This window comes from Schistocerca piceifrons, chromosome 8 (genome assembly GCF_021461385.2).
Source record: "Schistocerca piceifrons isolate TAMUIC-IGC-003096 chromosome 8, iqSchPice1.1, whole genome shotgun sequence".
Classification (NCBI taxonomy): domain Eukaryota; kingdom Metazoa; phylum Arthropoda; class Insecta; order Orthoptera; family Acrididae; genus Schistocerca; species Schistocerca piceifrons.
This window is the reverse complement of record NC_060145.1, coordinates 342,831,835-342,857,525: the sequence shown is the minus strand read 5'-3', so window position 1 is coordinate 342,857,525 and position 25,691 is coordinate 342,831,835. Positions and strand designations below refer to the sequence as shown.

The following is a 25,691-nucleotide window of genomic DNA, read 5'->3' as shown; positions in this document are numbered from 1 at the left end:
ACTCCTTAGACCAAACGAGGCATCGTTTGGTATTTAACGGCTTGTTGTGTGGCTAATGAGGAGCTGCTCAACTATGAAATCGAAGTTTTCTCATCTCCCGCCGAACAGTCACAGTACTTGCAGGGGATCCTGATGCAGTTTAGAATTCCTGTGTGATGGTCTGGATAGATGTCTGTCTACTACACATTACGACCCTCTTCAACTGTTGGCGGTCTCTGTCAGTCAACGGATGAGGTCGGTCTGTATGCTTTTGTGCTGTATGTGTCCCTTCACATTTCAATTTCACTATCACATGGAAACAGTGGACCTAGGGATGTTTAGGAGTGTGGAAATCTCACATACATACATATGACGCAAGTGACACCCAATCACCTGACCATGTTTGAAGTCCGTGAGTTCCGTGGAGTGCCCTATTCTGCTCTCTCACGATGTCTAATGGCAGCACAACGCATCTAATATGAAAAACTTATGTTTTTGGGAGTGTCGGAATACTTTTGATCACATAGTGTATAGCTCACCATGTAGCACTTGCCTTAGATTCTGGAGCCAGTGCTTGAGTGCTAGTGCTGTCAGATGAATCCCCCCTCCCGGTTAACAGTTCAAAAGATTTTGCAGTGCATTTTACAATGGTATCCCTATAAGATTCAGAACATACAGCAAATAAGGCTCCGTGATAGGCTACAACATCATAAGTTTGACCTTAATTTTTTGGCATGCATGGAAACGGATGCATGTGGTCTTTGGATAGATGTGGCACATTTTACTCTGCATGGTGTCATGAATGCACAGAACTGTCACATATGGGGTTCTATTCTGCTAAATGTTGTGCAGGAACATCCACTGCTATCAGCTTATGTAACTGCATGGTGTGGGTTCACAAGCTCCTTCATTATTGGTCCACTTTTCTTCAAGGAGGTGGTCTGTAAGGTGTATTGTGACATCTCCACATTATAAGGACCACCTCGTGTAACGTGATTCCAGTTCTGCCAGTACTCAACTGTTTCCTAATCACTATTTTCATGCAAGATGACACGGTATGTCGCTTGCCAGGTGAAAGATTTGCTTAGAGAAACCTTCGGTAATGGCAACGTCATCTCTAGGTAATTTCAAGATTTGTGGCCTTTCAGATTCCCCGCCCAAAATCTATGTGGCATCTGGTTGTAGAGATATCTGAAAGACCATGTCTGTCAGGGATGCATCCAGATTCATCCTGATCTGACGGATAGGATACAACATGTCACTCTAATTACACTGGATATGCTGCGAGCAACTGTTGACCATGCCATGTTACGGATGCGGCAAGTTGCCGTGTTGGGAGACCACACTGAACACCTGTTGTTACTTATGACTGTATCCTAATAAACATTTCAGAGCCTCCATTATTGTGTGTTTGATGTTTCCTCCCCTTTTCCTGCACCCACACCACGTTCTAACTACTTGCAGTGCCTTATTTTCAACTGGTGGCAGGAAGTGGAACTCTTGTTCTTTTTTTCAGCATACTCCCTGAGTGCACCAATTAACGAACATACCTACTATGTTTCAGTATCCTGTGATGTATACAACCTGCAATGCAGCATCCCAAACACTGCCTGTTTCATTACAACCACCTAGTATTAGGTGGCATCCCCAGTGACAAATAGGAAGTGTAGAAACTCAAGGAGCAAAACAAGTGAGATGTTTGAACACAAAGAACAGTCATAAATATTTTAGAGATTCTTCACATGGAATGAAGGCATTTTGTTTGTGTGCAGTGATGAAAATGCGACACCTTACAACATAGGGTAATGAAGCACCAAAACACTTCCGGAAACAAACATCTAACTCCAGCAAAATAATCATGGAGACCACTAATATCATTTGTTCATAAATCTGGTGAAGGAATAAATACTTGGAACAACTGCAACAAGGTGGATTAAATGCATAGTCAGTTACAATTAAGACACCAATTAAACTGATTAATTTTTCCGTTTTAAATTTCAGTCACACAAAGCATCCTGTGGTGATAACAGCATACCTGAAAATATGTAGTTTGCAATTGAGAGGTTTCCACCAGTTGAACCAGCTTAGCCAATTTTTTATAGAGTGAAATTTCATAATAAATCAACAACAGCAGAGTTTCTTCTTCGAAAAACTGCACTCCTAAAAAATCACTTTAACATAAAACAGTGCATAACTGGAACAGAGATGAATGGGGAATGATTTTAGCAATGATATGGGATGCAAATGGGGAAATACACTGACGTAAGTGACTCTTAGAAAAAGACATAACAATGGAAAGTCCAGGATGAAATAACTACCTTATGGAAAAGATAGTTTGGTACTCACCACACAGAGGAGGCACTGAGTAGCAGACAGATATAATGAAAAAGAATGCAGAAAATTTTCCACTCCACCAGAAGCAGAAAACATGCAAGAAAGAGAGTGCGCACATGCACAGATGTGGTGGGAAAATGATAGGGCTCCTAGGTTCAGTTCAAGGTACTGTGTTGGGGATGGGGGAGAGGGAGTCCTCTCCAAATATGCCAAGAGTCTCACTGCCCCCCCCCCCCCCGCCCCCTCCCCAGACCAAAATTAGCATTCCAAACTTGACCAGAAACACATCTCTCATGACTTATCACACCACTTTCCTCATCAGATGAATCAAAGTTCTTGTAACACCAAATTGACAGTGATAGGACTATACTGAAGCATACTTCCACCTGGTCTTTGATGGGACCTGATGTAGTAGTTGAAGGCACTGTGGCAGCTGTGGGCTACATGAAAATAACTGCATCCTTTCATGCTTGATTTCTTCTTCAATGGTAACAGCATCTTCCATCATGATAAAAAACTGTGTCATAAGGGCAGTCTTGGACACCAAATTCCTCTCATTTAAACCCGATGTAACATATCTAGAACACTACTGGATACTATCTCCACAACCACAAATTATAGGCCCATAATTTACGGGCTGTCTGCAGACATCTTGTGCCATACACCTCGACAAGCCCACTAGGACTTGCAAAATCCATCCCATGCAGAATCACTGCTGTGTTGTGTTTCAAAGGTGGAACAACACACTACTAAGCAGGTGGCGTAAAGTTTTGGCTCATCAGTGTAGCATCTTAAAGAAAGAAGTGTATAGAATCCAACGACAACACCTCTTTGAATGAACAAGTTTCCTGTCCTGAAACCAATACCTCATATGCAATAACTTGACACATGAAATGGAATACCAATGGAAAGTACCTCTATCATTCTGCCCAAGATGCAACTATTTACAAACGACAAATTCACCTACATGATCATCTTTATGAGCTTTCTGCATCTACACTTTCACTCTTGAAATTTTTTTCCCCTAAACCACAACACAGGTCTTTATATACAAACCATCACCAGAATGCTGACAATATTATTAATTTACTATCAAAAAATTACACCCTGCAATTTAAAGAAGACTTCTGCGCAGCATATTACAGCAATTGCCTTCTTGTCTATTATTGTGTGGAGTCAGTGTGACATGGTTAAATTAACCCCAGCAAATATATAACTTGTACCTCATTACTCTCTTTCTCATCACCACCGTAGAATTATATTAAAATCTCAAAACTCATCACTTCTTCTACATTTGAATGAGGCAAAGACTAAGACTGACAGTAAGGAATCCAGCTGACTATTCATCAAATATTAAAAGCTATAATTTACTTACCTCTCAGGAGGTATTGTTGGAATTGAAATAACAGGAACAGAGCTCCGCTTCTTGGCAAGCATTCTTCGTGCCTTTTTCATTTTCTGATTTTCATCGTCATCACCACCACCACCAGTGCCACCACCACCACTGGCACCACCACTACCACCACCATTGGTACTTTGAGGTGTAGATGATGCAGCTTGACTGCGAGGTCTTTCAGCTTCTGCTGGTGTATGTGCATCACAATAGGCTGTCTTTTGTACCAGCACAGGACCAGGTTCAATAGCACCTTTAAACAGAATATATCTTTAAGTCAAATGATGCACAAAGAATATGTAACACAAGCAAAAGCAAGCGCGCAAGCGGTGGAGAGAGGGGGGTGGCGGAGGGGGGGGGGGGTGCAAAGCTATAGCAGTTGGATATGTTAAAATGAACATGTGAATGAAGTCTCACCTCTAGCATTGAAAACAGCTTGAATCAACCTGGGATCAATGAATATCAATCCTCAATGGTGGTCAACAACATTTTACACCACTCCTCACAAAGAAAAACTGTTCCTATTCCTTGAAAGGTGCCAATAATATGGACTTTACTGCTATTTTAATACAAAGAACAACATTCAAATCTAGGAAGTATGAAAGAGAATAATAGTTATTAAATTTTCATCAAGTCAACACTGGACTTTTAGAATTACGTTAAGAGTGGGTGTTATCTAGAACAATGCAGCCACCTGCTGGAAGTTATGCATATCCACTGACTAAACATGATAACCTAAAAGTCATTGCATGAACATTAACAAATACCTTCTCCTTCAGAAATACTCTAGAATCAATACGAACCTGCAACACAACTGTCCAAAACACATCTACCATTATTTACAGCTGGAAGATAACACTCTGGATTGTATGTCCCTTGGAACACTGAAGCCTCTATTTTCCATTCACCAAGTTTGTGAGAGTTTGGTGACAACACAAATATGTTATTGCAGTCCCCATCAGAATGCATCCACTAACAGTGTTCTCTAAAACTATATTAAACTTAGCAGTTACTTCCATGGCAATGGCCTCCTTATTAAAGGTTACAGTTCTCTTTAGCAATACAAATTTCTATCAGCAATATCAATGTTATATAAGGACAAATCCAGAAACATTATACTACAACAGGAAAACAAAAGACGTCAGTCTGTCACAGGTAAATCAGAAAAGAAGATACAGAAATTAGGTGTTTGTACTAGGATGCTGCAAAATTAATAACTTTTTGGCAAACACCACCATGACCTTATTGCCTGAAAAACAAAACATACACAAGAAAAGTCACTGATTGATAAAAAAAACAACAGAGGAACAGCCTTGTATGAAGTGCGGGTGGCATAACCTCGAGTAGTTAGTAGAACATTTAATTTACTGAAGGTTTTCAAACACAACTGCAACCAGTGGCCTTTCTGGATAGTGCAGTTCTTATTTTACCATGTTTGCTTTCAAGTTATCCAGCAACTGAGTTTTAGCGATTGTTTGAAACAGTGTGAGGGTAGTTGTGCAGCTGTGGCTATACAGAAAAATTGAAACAAGTAAGTACTAAATACAGTGATGTATCTAGAATTATTTACGTCATAAAGTTGACTTGAAAGTATAACACATAAATGAAAGTCGACTGGTCAGAATATGTCACTCAATGAAACTTAAGGGACATCATTTTGTAACACACTTAATGACTTTGCATTCAACTGTGAGTAAAAAACATCATTCACAATGAAATAGCAACTGTGAAGTGCAGCTGCTGCTATCTGACTGAAAACAACTGAATTAGCATAGCCAGACACCATCAGGCTGTGGACCGATGACCACGCACTTTGGGCCCTTTAACAACCATCAGGCTGCAGCACTTACAATACAGTATAAATTCCTTAACAGCTCTCTGTCGTGAACATGAATAAAGGATGAATAATCAATATTATATGCTTCTTTTCAATTCATGATCCAAGAATTAGCTGTTTAGCTTTGAGACATTTCCACTGCTGTATGTTCGGGGGTTGCTCGGTGCCTTACAGCTAGGAGCTAAAACATTTGATAATTCAACAGTAACATAGAAACTAATTCAATGAGGCAAGTTTGCTGGTTTTGCAAAGCATGGACCACATTTCAAAATAATCTTGTGTCAATGATCTTGTCCTTTCGTTCTTAATAGACTACTGTGCATGACAATGGCACAGTACATTCGTATAGTTGGTGAATTGTAGTTATTGTTCTAAAAATGACTTACGCCTCACATGTGTTAGGTAACATTTGCACACACACGAAAAAAATGTCTGTTCTTCAGTTCACACACCCTCAGAATAGGTGACTGATCATCTCTCCCCTTCTCCCTACTTCCTCATTTTACTTCTAGTAGTAGTATTTTCCACAATATGACACAGAAACTGAAAACCATTTGTTACAGTTATTAAGCATAGTATGCACTTATCAAATACGAGGGTCATCCACAAAATAAGTTCTGTTTCTACTTCTATCTGTGGCAGCACTACAATTGCAGTTCCGAGTATGTGCGGCAGTTACTCTGACTCAAGTAGAAGACATGTATGCCATTTTCAGATCACTGCTGCCGATGTGTACTTCGTAGTGCTTCTTTATAATGTCAGCCGTAATTGAAAATGCCGCCGCATGTGAAATCAGATCTGTGATTTGTTTTCTAAATGCAAAGAAAGTTAAACCAAAAGAAATTCATCGGCAAATCTGCAAGGTTTACGGACAAAATGCTGTAAGTGATTCAGTGGTTAGAAGACGGGTCAGATTGTTCGATGAAGGACATGATCAAGTGCAGGATGAAGAACGAAGTGGACACCCGTCTGTGGTTATTGATGAACTGGATCAGACAATTGAAGAGAAGATTAAGCACAATCATAAGTTTACACTTAGTTCCCTTGCTATGGAAGTTCCGCAAATCTCACTATCACTAATTCATGAAATTCTTACTGAAAAACAGAAATTTCAAAAACTTTGCTCACATTTGGTACCCATACTTTTTGCCCAAAAAACAACCACCAGATGGGCAGTGCACTTCAGTTTTTGACAAGTTACAATGAAGAAGGTGATGGTATTCTTTCTCGGATAGTCACGGGGGATGAAACTTGGGTATCATACAACACCCTGAAACAAAATGGCAATCAATGGAATGGAGGCACACTTCATCCCCAACAAAGGTTAAGCCTAAGCAAATCTTGACACCTCGAAAAGTCATGTGAACTGTTTTTTGGGACAGAAAAGGCATTTTGCTGATTGATTTCTTACTACTAGGCCAAACAATCAATGCACATAGTTACTACAAGACCATTAAGAAATTATGCTGCGCAATATAGAACAGGGGCTGAGGATTGGTTGTTTTTTCTCACGATAATGCCCAACCTCACACGGCAAATATGACCAAACAACTCTTACGAGAATTTCACTGGGACTCGTTTGATCATCCTCCGTACAGCCCGGACATTGCTCCTAGCGACTTTCATCTCTTCTTACACCTAAAATCTGCCCTTGGTGGTCAACAATTCAATGATGATGATGAGCTGAAAGACCATGTTACCACATGGTTGAATACATAGGCAGCAACCTTCTATGAAGAAGGCATACAAAAACTTGTGCCACACTATGACAAGTGCCTACAAAATTTTGGAAGCTATGTAGAAATGTAGTTTAACAGTTGTAGATTTTTGTACAATAAATATTTTTTCTGTATCTGTACACGTTTGTTTTATATAACCAAACGTAACTTACTTTGAGGACATACCTCGTATAATCACAGCTATAATTTTACTTCACTAGATATCTTTACAAGATTTTTTCTCTTTCAGTAGTAAATGTTTAAAGATGACTATGAATTTTGCTGACTGGAGATCAATTTTACCTTAGTTCAAAAAAAGAAACCAGTTCATGAACTTAATATATTGTGTAACATTAAACTTGGATGGAACAAATGGGTTCAGTGTTGATCTAAATTAGAAGGAAATATACCTGGAATCACTGATATATCTGTTATTAACAAAATTATCACATTTCAACTACAGATAAATGTACACTGCAGATAAACAGTATTTATTACTGAAGATGTCGTGTTTTAAAGATGAAGGAAAATTAATCTTCAAACTTCCTCACAGCCAAAAGATCTGTAATCGGAAATGGCACTGTGCAAATGTAAGGAAATAAATTATAATACATAAACTGACATAGTAACTACAACCAACAATGAAAAGATTGTAAAGAGGTCACCATAAATATCAATTCTCGAAATGTGTATGCAAATCATGACGAGAAATGTTGTGCACAATAAGATACAAGGAATGCAGATTCTGCAGCTAATTTTACTTTGAACATAAACTGAAGCTGACCATGTTGGCCACAGATTACGTATCTTTCTGTGATCTTAAGCTGCAACACTTCACAGGATTTGAAGCCACTGTTATTCAAAAACCCAGAAACTATCTGCTCCAAGAGTAGCAGACAATTGCACTGTATGTTTATTGGCTGATAAATATTTCATTGCTGACTGGTCTTCATCTATGCACTATTCTGATCCATAAATGTGCATTTTTTGCACAATGTCAGCATTTGTTAGTTAAATTCTCACCACCTTGTGAACACCAGGTTGCGTAGAATATAATATGAAGTGTGTAGTTGCTGCTACTCAAGCCCAGGGTCGTCTCTGTAAGAGATGTTCAATCATTGTTGGTTGCTGTCAAACTCCATATACATACTGATAACCGCAAATAGTTTGAATTTCCCTTTCTTATTCTGCTATGCATTGCCTATGAAATGCCTTTGAGTTTGCACACGTTAATGATGTGTTCATCATCATCATCATCATCATCATTTAAGACTGATTATGCCTTTCAGCGTTCAGTCTGGAGCATAGCCCCCCTTATACAGTTCCTCCATGATCCCCTATTCAGTGCCAACATTGGTGCCTCTTCTGATGTTAAACCTATTACTTCAAAATCAGTCTTAACCGAATTTAGGTACCTTCTCCTCGGTCTGCCCCGACTCCTCCTACCCTCTACTGCTGAATCCATGAGTCTCTTGGGTAACCTTGCTTCTCCCATGCGTGTAACATGACCCCACCATCTAAGCCTGTTCGCCCTGGCTGCTACATCTATAGAGTTCATTCCCAGTTTTTCTTTGATTTCCTCATTGTGGACACCCTCCTGCCATTGTTCCCATCTACTAGTACCTGCAATCATCCTAGCTACTTTCATATCCGTAACCTCAACCTTGTTGATAAGGTAACCTGAATCCACCCAGCTTTCGCTCCCATACAACGAAGTTGGTTGAAAGATTGAACGGTGCACAGATAACTTAGTCTTGGTACTGACTTCCTTCTTGCAGAAGAGAGTAGATCGTAGCTGAGCGCTCACTGCATTAGCTTTGCTACATCTCGCTTCCAGTTCTTTCACTATGTTGCCATCCTGTGAGAATATGCATCCTAAGTACTTGAAACCGTCCACCTGTTCTTTGTTCCTCCTATTTGGCACTCAATCCGTTTATATTTCTTTCCCACTGACATTACTTTCGTTTTGGAGATGCTAATCTTCATACCGTAGTCCTTACATTTCTGATCTAGCTCTGAAATATTACTTTGCAAACTTTCAATCGAATCTGCCATCACAACTAAGTCATCCGCATATGCAAGACTGCTTATTTTGTGTTCACATATCTTAATCTCACCCAGCCAGTGTATTGTTTTCAACATATGATCCATAAATAATATGAACAACAGTGGAGACAGGTTGCAGCCTTGTCTTACCCCTGAAACTACTCTGAACCATGAACTCAATTTACCGTCAACCCTAACGGCTGCCTGACTATCCATGTAAAGACCTTTAATTGCTTGCAAAAGTTTGCCTCCTATTCCATAATCTTGTAGAACAGACAATAACTTCCTCCTAGGAACCCGGTCATATGCCTTTTCTAGATCTATAAAGCATAGATACAATTCCCTGTTCCACTCATAACACTTCTCCATTATTTGCCGTAAGCTAAAGATCTGGTCCTGACAACCTCTAAGAGGCCTAAACCCACAGTGATTTTCATCCAATTGGTCCTCAACTAATACTCGCACTTTCCTTTCAACAATACCTGAGAAGATTTTACCCACAACGCTGATTAAAGAGGTACCTCTGTAGTTGTTACAATCTTTTCTGTTTCCATGTTTAAAGATTGGTGTGATTACTGCTTTTGTCCAGTCTGATGGAACCTGTCCCAACTCCCAGGCCATTTCAATTATCCTGTGTAGCCATTTAAGTCTTGACATTCCACTGTATTTGATGAGTTCAGACTTAATTTCATCCACCCCAGCTGCTTTATTGCACTGCAATCTATTGACCATTTTTTCCACTTCCTCAAATGTGATTCTATTTCCATCATCATTCCTATCCCATTCTACCTCGAAATCTGAAACATTACTGATCGCATTTTCACCTACATTGAGCAACTCTTCAAAATATTCCCTCCATCTGCCCAAGGCATCCACAGGATTCACAAGCAGTTTTCCTGACCTGTCCAAAATACTTGTCATTTCCTTCTTACCTCCCTTTCGAAGACTGCTAATTACACTCCAGAATGGTTTTCCAGCAGCTTGACCCATAGTCTCCAACCCGTTTCCAAAGTCTTCCCACGATTTCTTCTTGGATGCTGCAATTATCTGTTTGCCTTTGTTTCTTTCTTCAACATAACTTTCTCTATCTACCTGGGTTCTGGTATGTAGCCATTTTTGATACGCCTTCTTTTTCCTTTTACAGGCTGCCTTGACTGTATCATTCCACCAAGCTGTTTGCTTCATCCTACTTTTACACACTACTGTTCCAAGACATTCTTTAGCCACTTCTAGTACTGTGTTGTCTTCCAGAATTCTTATGGGAGCAATTATTATTCTCATTCATTACTCACATTGTCAATATTTTCCTTAACTTAACCTTAAATATTGGGGAAGGGAGAGTTAAATTTCAGAAACCTGCAAATTGCACATTCACATATTTATTCCACTAAAACTTCTGTATTTTTTTTTTAACTCAAGTTTGTACAAAATGAAAGCTATTCTTTCATAGTATTGCTAGGCTGTGAAACGATGACTGCAACTGAACATTTTCTACGAAATGTTTCAAGTCAAAGTCAATCCCACTTCATGGCCAAAAAATTGTGATTAATTTCTGTACAATGCAGGTTTCTAAATTCAGCTTGTGTTAACCTATTATGGGTAGAGGTACTGACTGCAATAATAGAAAAAAATTGAGAAAAGATAAGGTACCTACACAGGTAGCATGCACAATTTTTTCATAGCACGTCAGCACTCACGAGTAACAGTTGCTGCCAAAAAATAGATCACCCAGAATTTCACTGTATATCAATGCAAATAAATGTACATTTTTGTGAATTTTCAGAAGTTACCACTGTCCTGTGCATAAATTAATTCATCGTATTAAAGTGGCATTTACAATTTAGTTAATCCTTTGACTGATGTTGGCGAGTTCACTTATCATGCTGCCTGCTGCTCCCTAGGTGCTGATGACGAGTATAGTCGCGACCGCCATTTTCCCCTGAGCGTTGTTGACAAGTTAAGTTGCACCCGTTTGCGGGCCCCTGAGCACGAGTATAGATGTGCCGCTACCTGAGTGCTGATGACGAGATAAGTCGGACAGGGTACTCCCCGCTCCATGCCTCAGTAGCATTTCATAGTTCTGGCCACTAGCTTGCCATCCAATTCACCATCTGTTGTGAGCCTAGGCTTCACACTAAAATTTTCTGTTCAGTGTTCTTCGGGTCCTGTATTTTACAACGAAAATGGCAAGGTGTTGTGAGTGCACCGAGGAAGAAATCACAGAGAGTCTTACAAGGAGCGACGGTGAGGATGAACTACTTGATCTTGACGAAACTGACAGCTCTTCTACAGAATCAGAAAGCTATAGTCATAAACTGCAAACATCAGCAGGGGTGTCAATACAGTCTCGTGTTTCAACAAGAGATATTAGTTGTTCTGAATATCAAGACTCAAAAAGTGATAGTGAAATGCCTACGAAGAAATCACGCCTTAGCAATAAATTTAACTGGAAAGAAAATGATTTTTGGCCAGTTAATCAAGCATTTGATGATACACTATACGGACATGTGTCAAATAGGGAATGAGGCAAGTATTCTGTCAATTTCCATGTTAATCTTTACAGAAGAACTGATAAAATACATAGCTGATGAAACGAATCTGTTTTATTTATTCACCAAGGAGAATACTCCAGAATCAGTGCATTCTCGAACATCAAAGTGGAAAGATACTGGATGTGAAGAAATGTATATTTTCATAGCTGTTTGTCTTCTGATGCCTCGCATGAAAAAACTAAAAAGTAGCAAATACTGGATCAGAGATGTTCTTCTCAAGATTCTATTTTTTGGTGAACTGATGTGAAGAGACCGCTTTTTGTTACTTATGAGAAAGTTACATTTCAGTGACAACTCTGCCACTAATGGAGGAGACAGACTGTTCAAAATTAGGAACACTGTCGATAAAGTTCATACAGCTTCCCATTATGTGTTCATTCCACATCAGAAACTCTACATTGATGAAAGTTTGTTATTATTCAAAGGACATTTATCTTTCAGACAGTTCATTTCATCAAAACGGAGTAGATTCAGAATAAAAACATTTGTGTTACGTGATTGTAAGACACGCTATGTCTTAGATTTTATTGTTTATAGAGGGACTCAACAGAAACTGAATTCCACAATTTGGGGAAAAGTGGTGACATAGTAGCTGCACTAATAAAGCCCTGTTTAGAATGTGGACATACCTTCTACGTCAACAACTGGTACCCAAGACGAGACTTATTTTTCTGGCTTCACAGTCATGGGACAAATGCATGTGGTACTGCCCATAAGAATAGATGCAACATGCCAGTCGAAACTTCAGAAGAAACTGGAACGAGCAGATTTTCAATTTATGTGCACAAATACAATGCTTGCTATAAAGTGGTGTGACAAAATGGAAGTGTGGATGCTGACCACATGTAACACCACAAGAGATGGTTGACACGGGAAAGACTGGCAGGAATACTGGAGAGAAAACTAAGAACAATTTGCTTATACAGAAGTTCCCTAGTCATTCTAAAATCATTGGTGGAGACTTCAATCATCTAACAATCAACCGGGAAAACTACAGTTTTGTTAATAGAGGGTGTAACAAGACATCCTATAAAATATTATTAAATGCCTTCTCTGAAAATTTCCTAAAACAGATAGTTTGGAAGCTCATGCATGATGGAAATATATTAGATCTAATGGCAACAAAAACAAACCAGACCTCTTTGAGGACGTATCCATCGAAACTGATATTAATGATCATGATGTGGTTGTGGTAACAATGATTAACAATGTACAATGACAACTAACACATGTAGGAAAATGTATATATTCAGTAAACTAGATAAAAAAGCAGTAGTGCCATGTCTCAGTGAGGAACTTGAAACTTTCAGCACACGACAGGAGCACATAGATGAACTATGGTGTAAGTTTAAAAGAATAGTTGATCATGCACTGGATTGGTATGTACCCAAGAGAATAGTTTATAATGGAAGGAGTGGCCATATTGTACTGAGGTAAGCTACATACTTGTTTGGTTTTCTTTATTATGGTGTTTGTGGTATGAATATAAGCTGTTTCAAACTATCAGCAAATTGAGGATCTCTCGAAAATGCATAATTTTAGCTACAATTTGTTATAATGAAGTGATATATAACAATTGATAATTGTATTTGATGTTTTTAGTGTTATAAGCTGCGTGCTGTGAAAGTATATGTTTTCAATAATACAACACAATGGATCTATCAAAAGCAAATCATTTTGATACAATTTGCCATAGTAAAATATCAAATGAGAACTGGCCACCATGTTGAAGCTGTAACTGCATTGATAGAATCACGAGCTGTGAAGTTCATGTCCTCCACTTCTCAATTTTTTTTTCAGCTTTTTTCTAAAAGATTCAGAGCTTGTCTTATTAATTCAATAAAAATATTACCTGCAACCGTCAATGTTATTTATCTAAGTAATATAGTTGCAGTAATTCTTGTTGCAGAGACCAACAACTGGAGTGTTTCCCCAGTGGCCAGAAATCATAATGAAACAGCCAGTCAAAGTCAGAAAGTAAACACAAGTTACACACTGCTATTACGAAACTTTGTGTAAAATATGCAGACTTATCCCTTGGCTTTACAGTAAATATCTTTTTCAATTATGGTGAGCAGCTTAGAAAAAAATCTGATCCATTCAAACGAAATTACAAAATGAATCTTGGTCTTGAAGTCCATGTAATGAAGTATGTTATTTTTGAGTGATGGCAGTCAATGCTACATTGAGAATATGAGTATTACAGATGTGCGAACTGGAGTTAAGACACTATATTTCAACTACAATCAACTTAACCCGAAAATAGGTTGAACATTTAATTGATTTAATGAATAACTTCATAACATAGTTAACACACATATTTTATGTGCCTCCATTTTCATAAAGAAACTGTGTGATTTGTGTGGCAGATGCTGCAGGAGAATGTCAAAATTGCAAATCGCAATGAGGAGCATGTTCTGTGAGACATAGGAGGCTGTTTCAGTGTGTGTAGCAAACCTGATGGACCCATATCTGGCATGCTTCGTAATGGAAACATGTTCCTTGTGAGGATGGCTTTAGTGTCAGGGGTGTTCAGGAACAGCTGAGATCAATAAAACTGAATAAAGCGCTAGTGCCCAATAGAATCCCTATCAGATTCTACACTGAATTTGCAGCGAGTGAGCCCCTCTTCTAATGATAAGCTATCATAGGTATCGTGAACAAAAAAACTGTCCCCAGTAGTTGGAAGACAGCAAAAGTCACAGCCATTTACAAGGAAGGTGACAGAAGTGATCAACCGAACAGCTGTCCTACCTCCTTGACAGTGATTTGTTGTAAAATATCAGGACATATTCTGAGCTCAAACATAAAGAGGTATCTCAAACAGAATGACCTGCCCCATGCCAGCCAGCAAGAATTGCGAAAACATTGATCATCCAAAGCTCAACTCACACTTTTCTCAAGTTTTTTCTGAAAGTTTTGGATCAAGGATGTCAGTTAGGTGCAGTATTTCTTGATTCCTGAAAAGTGTTTGGCTCCCATCTGTACTTATTTACAAAAGTATGATCACATAGGGTATCAAGTGAAGTTTGTGACCAGATCGAGAATTTTTTGCTTGGCAGGATGCAGCATGTTATTTTGGATGGAGAGTCATCACCAGATGCAGAAGTAACTTTGGTTTTGCCCAGTGAGAAAGTGTTGGGACCCTCGCTGTTCATGTTGTAAACTGATGACCTCGAGGATAATATTAATAGTAGCATCAGACATTTTGCATATGACACTATTATCTATAGTGAAGTAATGTCTGAAAATAAGTGTACAAATATTCAATCATACCTTGATAAGATTTCAAAGTGGTGCCTAAATTGGCAACTTGCTTTAAATATTCAGACATGTAAAACTGTGTACATCACAAAAAACATACTATCCTATGACTTAATATCAATCGGTAAACTCATACGTACACCTCTGTGTAACATTTTGTGCAGATATGAAATGGAATGATCACACAGGTGCAGTTGTGGGTAAAGCAGGTGGTGGAGTTTGGATTATTAGTAGAATTTAGTAGAATACTGGGAAAATGTAATTAATCTTCAAAGGAGATTTCTTACAAACCACTTGCAAAGCTCATTCTGGAACACTGCTCACATGCATGGGACACGTATCAAATAGGACTCAAGCGGGATACTTAGTGTATATGGAGAAAGGCGGCACAAATGGTCACAGGTTTGTTTGACCAATTGGAGAGAGTCACGGAAACTGAACTGGCAGACTCCCGAAGATAGATGTACGCTATCCCGAGAAAGTCTACTTACAAAGTTTCAAGAACCAACTTTAAATGATGACTTTAGGAATATAGTATGACCCCTGCTTATTGCTCACAAAGGGATCGTGAGGAGATCATCAGATTAATTACAGCACACACACACAGGCACTGGTACAATCACTCTTCTCACACTCTGTATTTGAATGGAATGAGAAGAAACCCTAATAACTGGTACAATGGGATGTGCCCTCTGCCATGCACTTCACAGTGGTTTGCAGGGTATAGATGTAGATGTATATGCAGAATATTACCACAGAAGCAATTGAAGTGGATGAAATACAAACTTTAACAGCAGTATAATGATAAAATATGGCGTCATTTATTTTGTGAAAACTACATGGGCAGTATTTAAGAGAATGGGGAAATGCTGGAGGTATGTGTTCTGTATTAGTTATCTCTGAAGGTCACTGTCCAAGAACTTAGCAACGTTGCCAGTCTTGTTTGACCACACAATGCCTCAACTATGTATTAGTGGTTACCTTCACTCTGTGTGTTATTTAAATGAATATTTTATTTATTCAAAAATTAAACAAGTATGATGCCTTAACGCATAAGTACAAAAACTGTAACAACGTCATTGGGGGAGTGAAAAAGGCCAGAAGTAAACATATTTCATGCCATTTCCTATAAGTGTGTAGTGCCCGTTTTTCTTCAAGAGAACAATGATTGGTCATACACATTCGGATGTGATAATTAATGCCACAACTCATATTACACTAGAAGGAACTGTAGAAAAGGGAAGGAATTAAAATTCCCTGTAGCAAAGGGGAAAAATACTAAAATTTTTCTGAAGTTCACGCAAATACAGTCACAGGTAACAACAGGCAGAGGTGGTGACATAGCTATGCAGCAGAAAGAAACAAACAACATTGCAAGTTGGTTGCATACATGAACACACATTGCTACATCAGCACCAATTGCTAGGCACACGTTACACATACAGGAAAACGTCAGCCATTAGCTCTTGTTACATGAAGCAACAAGCATTACCTCAGACGCAATAACATGTTTTAGAGACTTGACAGTGAAGTTAAAGAGCCACATACAATTTGTTAAGCAAACACAGTGGTATGAGAACCATTGACCTCTAGTACAGAACTGGGCTATATTTGGTGATAGTGAACAGAACCTCATGCCAGTACCTCCGGTTCCATAAATACTTCAGATCTGAATTAGGATCAAATTTGTTTGAACCGAAGCACTCAATTCAATAACTGTTACAGTGCAGTAACATTCATGTGTTAAATGTTCCAGCACTTCTCATGAATAAGCTGCTTGCCATCCCCCGAGATGACAACTTTCAAGTAACCATAACCTCCACTCATGAGACTTCACACTGGTTGCTGCCTACCACATCGTTGACGGGGAGACTGAAGGTCTTCCAACACTAGTACATCTCATGGTGCTTATCACACTGACATCATCATCTAGAAATACAGAATCAATTTGAAATCAACAATGGATTTCAAACTGATTTCGTATTTCTATATTTCCCAAATGCTGTTGACACTGTACCTCACAAGTGGCTTGTAATCAAATTGCGTGCTTATGGAATATTGTCTCAGGTATGCGACTGGATTCATTGTTTCCCATCAGAGCATACTTCATAGTAACTGACAAAGTCACTGAGTAAAACAGCAGTGATTTCTGGCATTCCCCAATAGGCCCTCTGCTGTTCCTTACCTTTATAAACAATTTAGCAGACACTCTGAGCAGCAGTCTTAGGTTGTTTCCAAATGATGATGTTTATTGACTCACAAAGTCATCAGAAGATTAAACCAATTGCAAAATGATTTAGATAAGATATTTGGATGGTGCGAAAATTGGCAACAGACCCCAAATAACAAGTGTGAGGTCATCCATGTAAGTGCTAAAGGAATCCGTTAAACTTTGGTTGCACAAAAAATCAATCAAATCTAAAAGCATCTACATTACATGTATATTCTGGAAACCACCATGAGGTGCATGGCAGAGAGTACTTGCTATTGTACCGGTTGCTAGGGTTTTTTCCTGTTCCATTCATGTATGGAGCATGGAACAAATGATCATTTGAATGCCTCTGTGTGTGCAGTAATTATTCTAATCTTATTCGCACAGTCACCCCTATGTGAGTAATATGTAGGGGGTTCTGGTATATTCCTACAGTAATCATTTAAAGCCCGTTCTCAAAACTTTGTTAATAGACTTTCTCGGGATAGTCTGCCTCTATCTTCGATAGGTTTCCGGTTCAGTTCTTTCAGTATCTCTGTGACTCTCTGATGGATTAAACAAACCTGTGACCATTCATGCTGCCCTTCTCTGTCTACATTTAATATCCCCTGTTAGTCCTATATGGTATGGGTGTATACGTGGTATGGTATGGGTGTATACGAGGACAAAGAAAAAAAATTCCCAGGTTTTTCCTGGATTTCCCGGTTAAAAAATAAACTTTCTCCCAGGTGAAAATACGCTTTTTCAGTGTTAAGTGACAGTATACTTTCCCTTGGGGTCGTAAAACTTATCAGTCCTTCAAATGGTTAAGATTTTATACACCGGCGTAGAGCCTCCCACCGCTTTAGGAAACAAATCGCCAGAAAAAAATGCGTTTTTGTATTACGAAAGTACAGGGTGTACATAAAGTCCGGAACACTTTCAATTATTTATTGCACAAGAACCAAACATTGTGCATATATCGTATATATGTCATTTTGAAGAGAAACCATGAAAGTTTGTTTTCATGTATACCACCACAGTGTAGTTTGGTAAGTTCGTGGGTACCTGAACACGGAGCTGCCGTATCGATAGATCAGCCATGCTATAGAAGGGGACAGTTGTTTCATGAAATGACCTCCCCAATCCCAAGATCTCACTCTGTGTGACTTTTTTTCTGTGGGGAAACATTACAAGTCTGGTTTATGTACCACCTCTACCACGCGATGTAGCAGAGCTCTGGGAGAGAATACGGTAAGCGACTTCCACGGTCACCGATGCCGTGCTGGGACGGGTATGGCAAGAATTTGATTACCGTATTGACGTCTGCCAGGTCACTCATGGTTTGCATACTGAATTTTAAAAAAAAATCTTTCAGAGTTTCTCTTCAAAATGCAATATGTATGACATCTGTACAACATTTAGTTCTTGTGCAATAAATAACTGAAAGTGTTCCCGGACTTTATGTACACACTGTATATAGTCAACTTTCTTCAAACACAGAATGTTAATTTCCGAAGCACTGAAATCGAGATTGCCATGCACTTTTGTAAACCCATCATAGCTCATGTCACGTGATCTCGCCAGCCGATGATAGCAATTATTCACTGCGTTTACATGGGGCTCCCAAAACCTGATTTTGCAAATCGATCACCCAATACCACTCCTGGGTAGTCATGTAATCACTTCAAAATCGATTTTGGGAATCTGCTTCTGTTTGCCTTTTTTTCAGTTTCGCAATCGGTATTGAAGCATGCCTGGGCTGTCTGTTTTTAAAAATTTCGGCTAATATTGACGGAGTGGCTTTTCATACAATGAAGGATAAGTAGAAATATTAGACTGAAGCTGTTTACACCTCGTCTAACTGAAGAGACATAGTGATTGTCCTGACTGAATCATAAACTATATCTGCTGTTTTCCAGGTGCCATAATTAACTGGGCTAGCAAATCCGCTTCAGACCTTAACATGTAAACACGACAGCAAAAAACTGTTTCTGAAACTCGGTTTTCGTCTTACAGAAGATGTGTCGCATTTAAAAGTAGTGATTCAGAGCATAGGACACGTGATGTAGTCAGCCTGTAGCAACATCACTGTTAAGCAGTGTGAACACACAAGGAAAAGTTAATGGTTTAAATTAATGTACATAGAGTATCTACAAGAAAAGCTAAGGTCCAACATATAATATTTGTCTTTTTAGCAGGTGTTACACTTCGATATATATCACACAAAAACACCAGTAAAATTTTAAGTAATGATGTAAATGTCTGGTCTTCTGGGCTCTAAATTCTTCTAAGTGGCTGGCCCTCAAAGTGTTAAGGTTTAAATGAAAACCAAACGCTCTGTGATTTAAGAAACTCAAAGCATGTTCGCACACAAAAATAACTCATATTGCATAAAATTAAATGTATTTTGAAAGTAACACTTTTCAAACAACTAATTGCAATATTTTCCGGCGACCTGTTGAGATTTCGTTTCAGCAGTAGAGCGCCAGAAAATGGCTTACCGTGCCTGCGAAGCCATGATGACATAGGTATCCCGTATGTTCGTCCTAAAGCCTTCCACACATTTTGCTGTTGCCAGATGCTTGTGTGTGCACTGTGCTTTGTTGCTGTAAATGACACATTTCCTTTCCAACTTAAGTTTTTTTATTTTTTTCCTCATTTACGTTTTATTGCTGCAGTATTATATTGCAGTAACAAGCTAAAGTAAAATTCTTTGTTAAAGTATCAGTTCTTACCAGTCAAAACTACAAAAATTTAACTGAAAACTAAAACAACAAAAAATTCCCATATTTTTCCCGATTTTCTCCCGGATGAAAAAATTCCCGGGTTTTCCCCAGATTTACCAGAGCGTACACACCCTGTAATAATATTGCCTGCAAGGTCATTAATATACATCATGAACAGCAAGGGTCCCAACACACTCCCCCCCCCCCCCCCCCCGGGACACACGAAGTTACTACTACATATGATAATGCCTCTCCATCCAAAATAACATAATGTGTCCTCCCTATCAAAAATGTCCTCCATCCCACCAGAAATTTCAATTGATACCCCATATGATAATACTTTTGACAATAAGCATAGGTGTGGTATTTAGTCAAATGTTTTTTGGAAATCAAGAAATACTGAATCTACCTGTTTGTCTTGACCCAAAGCTTTCAGTATATCATATGAGAAAAGTGTGATTTGGTTTTCACAAGATCGATGTTTTGGAAATCCCTGCTGGATGGCATTTGGAAGGTCATTCGGTTCAAAATATCTCATTATGTCTGAGCTCAGAATATGTCCTAAGATTCTACGACCAATCTATGTCAAGGATACTGGATAGTTGTGTTATGGATCACTTCTACTACCCCTCTTGTATACGGGCATGACCTGTGCCTTTTTCCAAGAACTAGGCATGGTTTTTTGTTCAAGGGTTCAATGATAGATTATAGTTTGAAGAGGGGACTAACTCAGCCACAAATTCAAAATAATATCTGACAGGTATTCCATCAGGGCATGGAGCTTTGTTCAATTTTAACGATTTCAGCTGTTTCTCAACACCACAGACACCAATACTTATTTCAGTCATGTTTTCAGTGGTATGAGGATTAAATTGGGGCGATTCTCCTGGGTTTTCCCTTGTAAAAAACATTTGAAAATGGAGTTAGGCATTTCAGCTTTTGCTAGAAATTACAATTACCAACAACTTAAATTGGAAAGAAAACATAGAAAATGTTATGGGGGAAGGTGAACCAAAGAACATGTTTTATTGGCAGAACACTTGGTGGATGCAACAGATCTCTTAAAGTGACTGCCTACACTATGCTTGTCTGTCCTCTTTTAGTGTACTGCTGCACAGTGTGGGGTCATTATCAGGTAGCATTAACAAAGTACACCATGACAGTTCAAAGAAGGGCAGCATGTTTTTTATTACTGAGAAACAGGGGAGAGAGTGTCAAGGTCACCATACAGGATTTGGGGTGTACACCATTAAAACAAAGGCATTTCACGCAGCAGTGAGATCTTCTCATGAAACTTCAATCACCAGCTTTCTCCTCTGAATGCGAAAATAGTTTGTTGAGACCAGCCTAGACAAGGAGAAACAAATGATCATCATAATAAAATAGGGGAAATCAGAGCTCACACAGAAAGATATAGGTCCTTTATTTTTTTTCTTGCAAATTTCGAGTGTTGAATAACAGAGAATTATTGTGAAAGTGGTCCAATGAACCTTCTGCCAGGCACTTGAATTGCAGAGTAGCGCTGTATATGTAGATGCACTTGCACTCACTGCTGGGTGAGGGAGCCATCTGGTGCCTCCGTTTCTGCTCATCACTGCTGGCACTTTCTCGTGTCAAGAGCCTACCTGTCCAGCGAGGGCAGGATCAGCTGACTACACGGTTTCCAACAAAATGGTACAGCTCAATGAGTCATCGTGGTCCAGAGTGGGATCAACAATGCTCTAGCAGTATGGGGGCATAATACACACTATAGCTTTGCCTGCAAATCGCCACACATTAGCCTGCGAAACCTTAGCCAAATTGCTGTTGTAGCGGCCTTGGCAACCAGCTAGCCAAGCCAACAACAGGAATCAATGGAATTCCATCGTGCACTGGATGTTTTATTAGTGCCGAGAGATACTTTACAGGTTCACAACACAATCCTGTCAACATAGAGATGTCTCCACATGGCACCCCTAAAGAAGTAAGATTTTTTATCCAATGTGACAGGGACGTATTTCACTGGCTTATGAAACACCTGTGAATACACAGATAGACATCATATAGTTCAACTGAAATGTTGCATACTGCCACAGATTCCACTTACATGCAATTACTCCACTTGACTGATACGTCAGTTGGTGACTTCTTCCAATGAAGCAAGAGAAGTATTACATTCTTCAATCTCCAGTAAAGCTGCCACACTTCTGGATGTGTGTTACAAACAGTCTTGGCAAGTTAAACCACACCACATAGAGGTGGTGTTAAGTTGCAGGCAGGCACAATGAAAAAGACTGCTAGAATTATTTCAGCTTTCAGACAAACTACCTCTTTGTAAATAGAAATCTCTCTCTCTCTCTCTCCTCTCTCTCTCTCTCTCTCTCTCTCACACACACACACACACACACACACAGCCACTGTCTCCAGATGCAAAGGTCCAACTATCCTAGACTTTTCACTGTTTGGTTTAGTCAGTTAGTTTCAGGTGTGAGTTTGTAACTTCTACCTACCTACTATCTCTTACAGATTACAAAAATAGAAATTATTCTATTGAATAGAAGGCACTGTCAAGGAGTAACTTTTTCAGTTTGTTGTAAGAATGGAGGCTGCACAGAGTGCAGCTACAGTTGCTCCAAAAGCTTTAATTGTTATTATCTGAGATAGTGGTATGACCATACATTTGTGTGTTGAGTAATGGTGAGAATATAATCCTATGTTAACCACCAAATAACAGGTGACTAGACTACATAAAACTGACAACTGCATATTCATATTACATTCTTCACAGTCTTCATAAAAAAAAAGAGTACACATACTTCTCAAACGATCTCCATTGTAAATGAGCATACAACATAAAAGTTAAATACCTGTGTTAGAGTCACGTACTGTGTCCATTTTCATAAAAAGGCCTGCCTGCTGAGCACAGGTTACATGAAATGCTGCATAGCAATTTGTTTTGTGGCACTGGATGCATGCACCAACACCACGCTGCTTGCAGATATAACAAGTTAATTTCCATCGTGCAGGTGGAATTGTTTCAATGCTGTCAATTGGTTCCAGGAAAACCTATAACCAAAATACATTGTGTACAGGATACAAATATGATTTACACTAGATAAATTTCCTTCCTACTGTTGAAAAGGCAGAAAAATCAATGCTGAATAGTTTGTGAATGGCATGAGTCATTTATCTCGAAGACATGGGAATCCTTGCACCCAAAATATTATAATAGTCACCTCTCTCACCATAGCTATACATTTCAGTACTAAGTAATAAGGACGACAGCAGTATTGTTCTGCCTGCACAAACTACTCATTTCAGGCTTTCTGTAGGAGATTTATCATGATGACACTTTTTAGTGCTGCTTGACCATCCCATCTTAAATTTAAATCCTTCTACTAAATGAAAGTGCAGAGAATGATAGACACAACACCACAATTTGGAGGCTGTTACATGATCAGAAATTTCTGCCAGATGCAGCAACATCAAAGCACTAAAAATTCAGAAAGGGTAAGTACACTTACTGAAATTCACATAACGATTTGTTAATTGGGTACCCTGTGGCACAAGTTTAACATCAATATTGGTCATTTCACGTCGCGACCGACATATCTGTTTCACTGGGCTGAACAACACTATGATTTTTCTAACAGTGCCTCATAGATAAAAGATTGGAATTCTGCTGTTTAAGCAAGCACACAAGCATTCACCCACATGTAAGTACACATACACATGCACAATCTCGCCCACACGCATGCCTCCTCCCTGACCACACACACACGAAGAAGCCATAAATAATAACACTTTGCATAAGGTAAGAGAATGTAAAGAATGGAAAATGCCATGAAATAACAATGTTTCCTATTACATAAACCAAAATAACTGGAAGCAATAAAAGAACACCTCTTTGTAAACCATAAAAAAACAAATAATTACCGTGTTTGCAAATCGAACTTCAGGAATCCACAGTGCACAGACAACATGTGCCCAGTGTCCACGATCTGTCTGCTTAAATGCTCCCCCATTGTTAGGGCATAGCACACAATCGACAGCTCGCGATGGAGATTGCAAACACCGTCTGCAGAGCCACTGTCCTTCAGGAATGTATGGTACGCCATAACAATCCTAAAATAAATGAGAAAGTAAAAGATTTTAGTCACTTTTTTTTCAGTGCCACACACAAAAATACCAACAACAGGATTATACTTAATGTGAGAAAAGCTGCTAGTATGGTTTATTTGGAATGTCTGAATGTATACAGATATTTATTTCTCCCATTATTATTATTATTATTATTATTATTATTTTAAAGAAGGGGAACTTTTGTCTTTCAAAACCAAAAGTTATTTCTACAAAACTACAGAGAAACAAAACATTGAAAATAGAAGAAGAGGAGGGCCAGAAAGTATTGTCCAACTAAATTAAGAGAACTACGTCTAATCCACACCAAATTTTTGCATGGTGCTACAATCATCATTTTAGAAGCACAGTTTCAAGAGACTCAAACGTCTATCCCTCCCCACCAATATAACTGGACATCATTTTACGTAGTTTATTGTGCTATATGCTTTTTTAGTTTTATACATTCTTTGCACAGGAAGAAACCCCTTCCCTCTTATGGCTGAGTGGGCAAGTGCCAACTATAACACAAAGTTTTGTTATAAAGCTTGAACCTCTTTGGATGAATTTCTGCTGACAATAAATTGTCAAAAACGAGAAATTTAAGATGACATGATATTCCAGTTTATTCATTTAAACCAGTCCAACTCTATGTGGCTACCATACAATAAAATATGAAGAAAACTATTGCACAGATAAAGTTGACACTTTAATTGTACTATTGCACAGAAAATACTAACATGACTAATAAAATGTTACGATAACAACATCATGACTGTGCCAGACCAAGAAATTTGCTTCTGGTCATCATATGAAATATCCTGGTCAATCCTCTTACCAATCTTGCTATCAACAGATTGCCACATGGTCTATTATCCAGATGCAAAACATGTCCCAAATATCCATGGAGGGCTTACTATTCCAGTCCTTTCATTGAAACATCGTGAACATCTTGTCTTGTCAGAGACACACACACACACACACACACACACACACACACACACACAGAGAGAGAGAGAGAGAGAGAGAGAGAGAGAGAGAGAGAGAGAGAGCAACTTGGACAGCAAACCATCAATTTCACAGCAAGAACTACAACTGTGATACTGCAGTGCCTGTGTTATTCCAAATTACAATGTAAAGTTCTTTCATGCATGTATTACTTAGTAATAGGGAATAATACAGGCACTGCAACATCGTATTTATTGCCCATAATGGGCTAGTAACTTTCAAGTAAAATGTCTCCCCCGTACAGGAATATACGTAAGGGGTGTACGAGTATAGCATGTAGACATAGTTCACGACATATGGAAGTTTGGGTCTCGCCATGAATTGGTACAGATAGCCAAATGGTAGGGCAACTGCTCATGATAAGTGGGAAATCGGGTTCAGGTCCCGTTCGGGCACAAAAGTTTTCATTGTCGTCATTCCATTATACGGTGTATGGCAGTTCGTACTCGCAATTGCGAATATATTTCATTAACTACAACCGCCTTTTAACTGGTCACTGAAAAACTGTAATTGGAGACACACTGACAACTAACATTCACTTC

General features: G+C 38.9%; 1 protein-coding gene across 2 annotated transcripts in view; it reads right to left on the bottom strand.

The window, feature by feature from the left end:
* The window catches only part of LOC124711221 (peregrin), a 256,431-nt gene that overhangs the window by 194,822 nt on the left and 35,918 nt on the right, over positions 1-25,691 (bottom strand). For both annotated transcript variants that reach the window (XM_047241178.1, XM_047241180.1), the window contains exons 6-8: positions 23,959-24,147; positions 22,890-23,088; positions 3,689-3,959 (exon numbers count right to left, since the gene is read on the bottom strand). In XM_047241178.1, the coding sequence (XP_047097134.1) occupies positions 3,689-3,959; positions 22,890-23,088; positions 23,959-24,147 (659 nt within the window). The remainder of the gene's footprint in view (positions 1-3,688; positions 3,960-22,889; positions 23,089-23,958; positions 24,148-25,691) is intronic.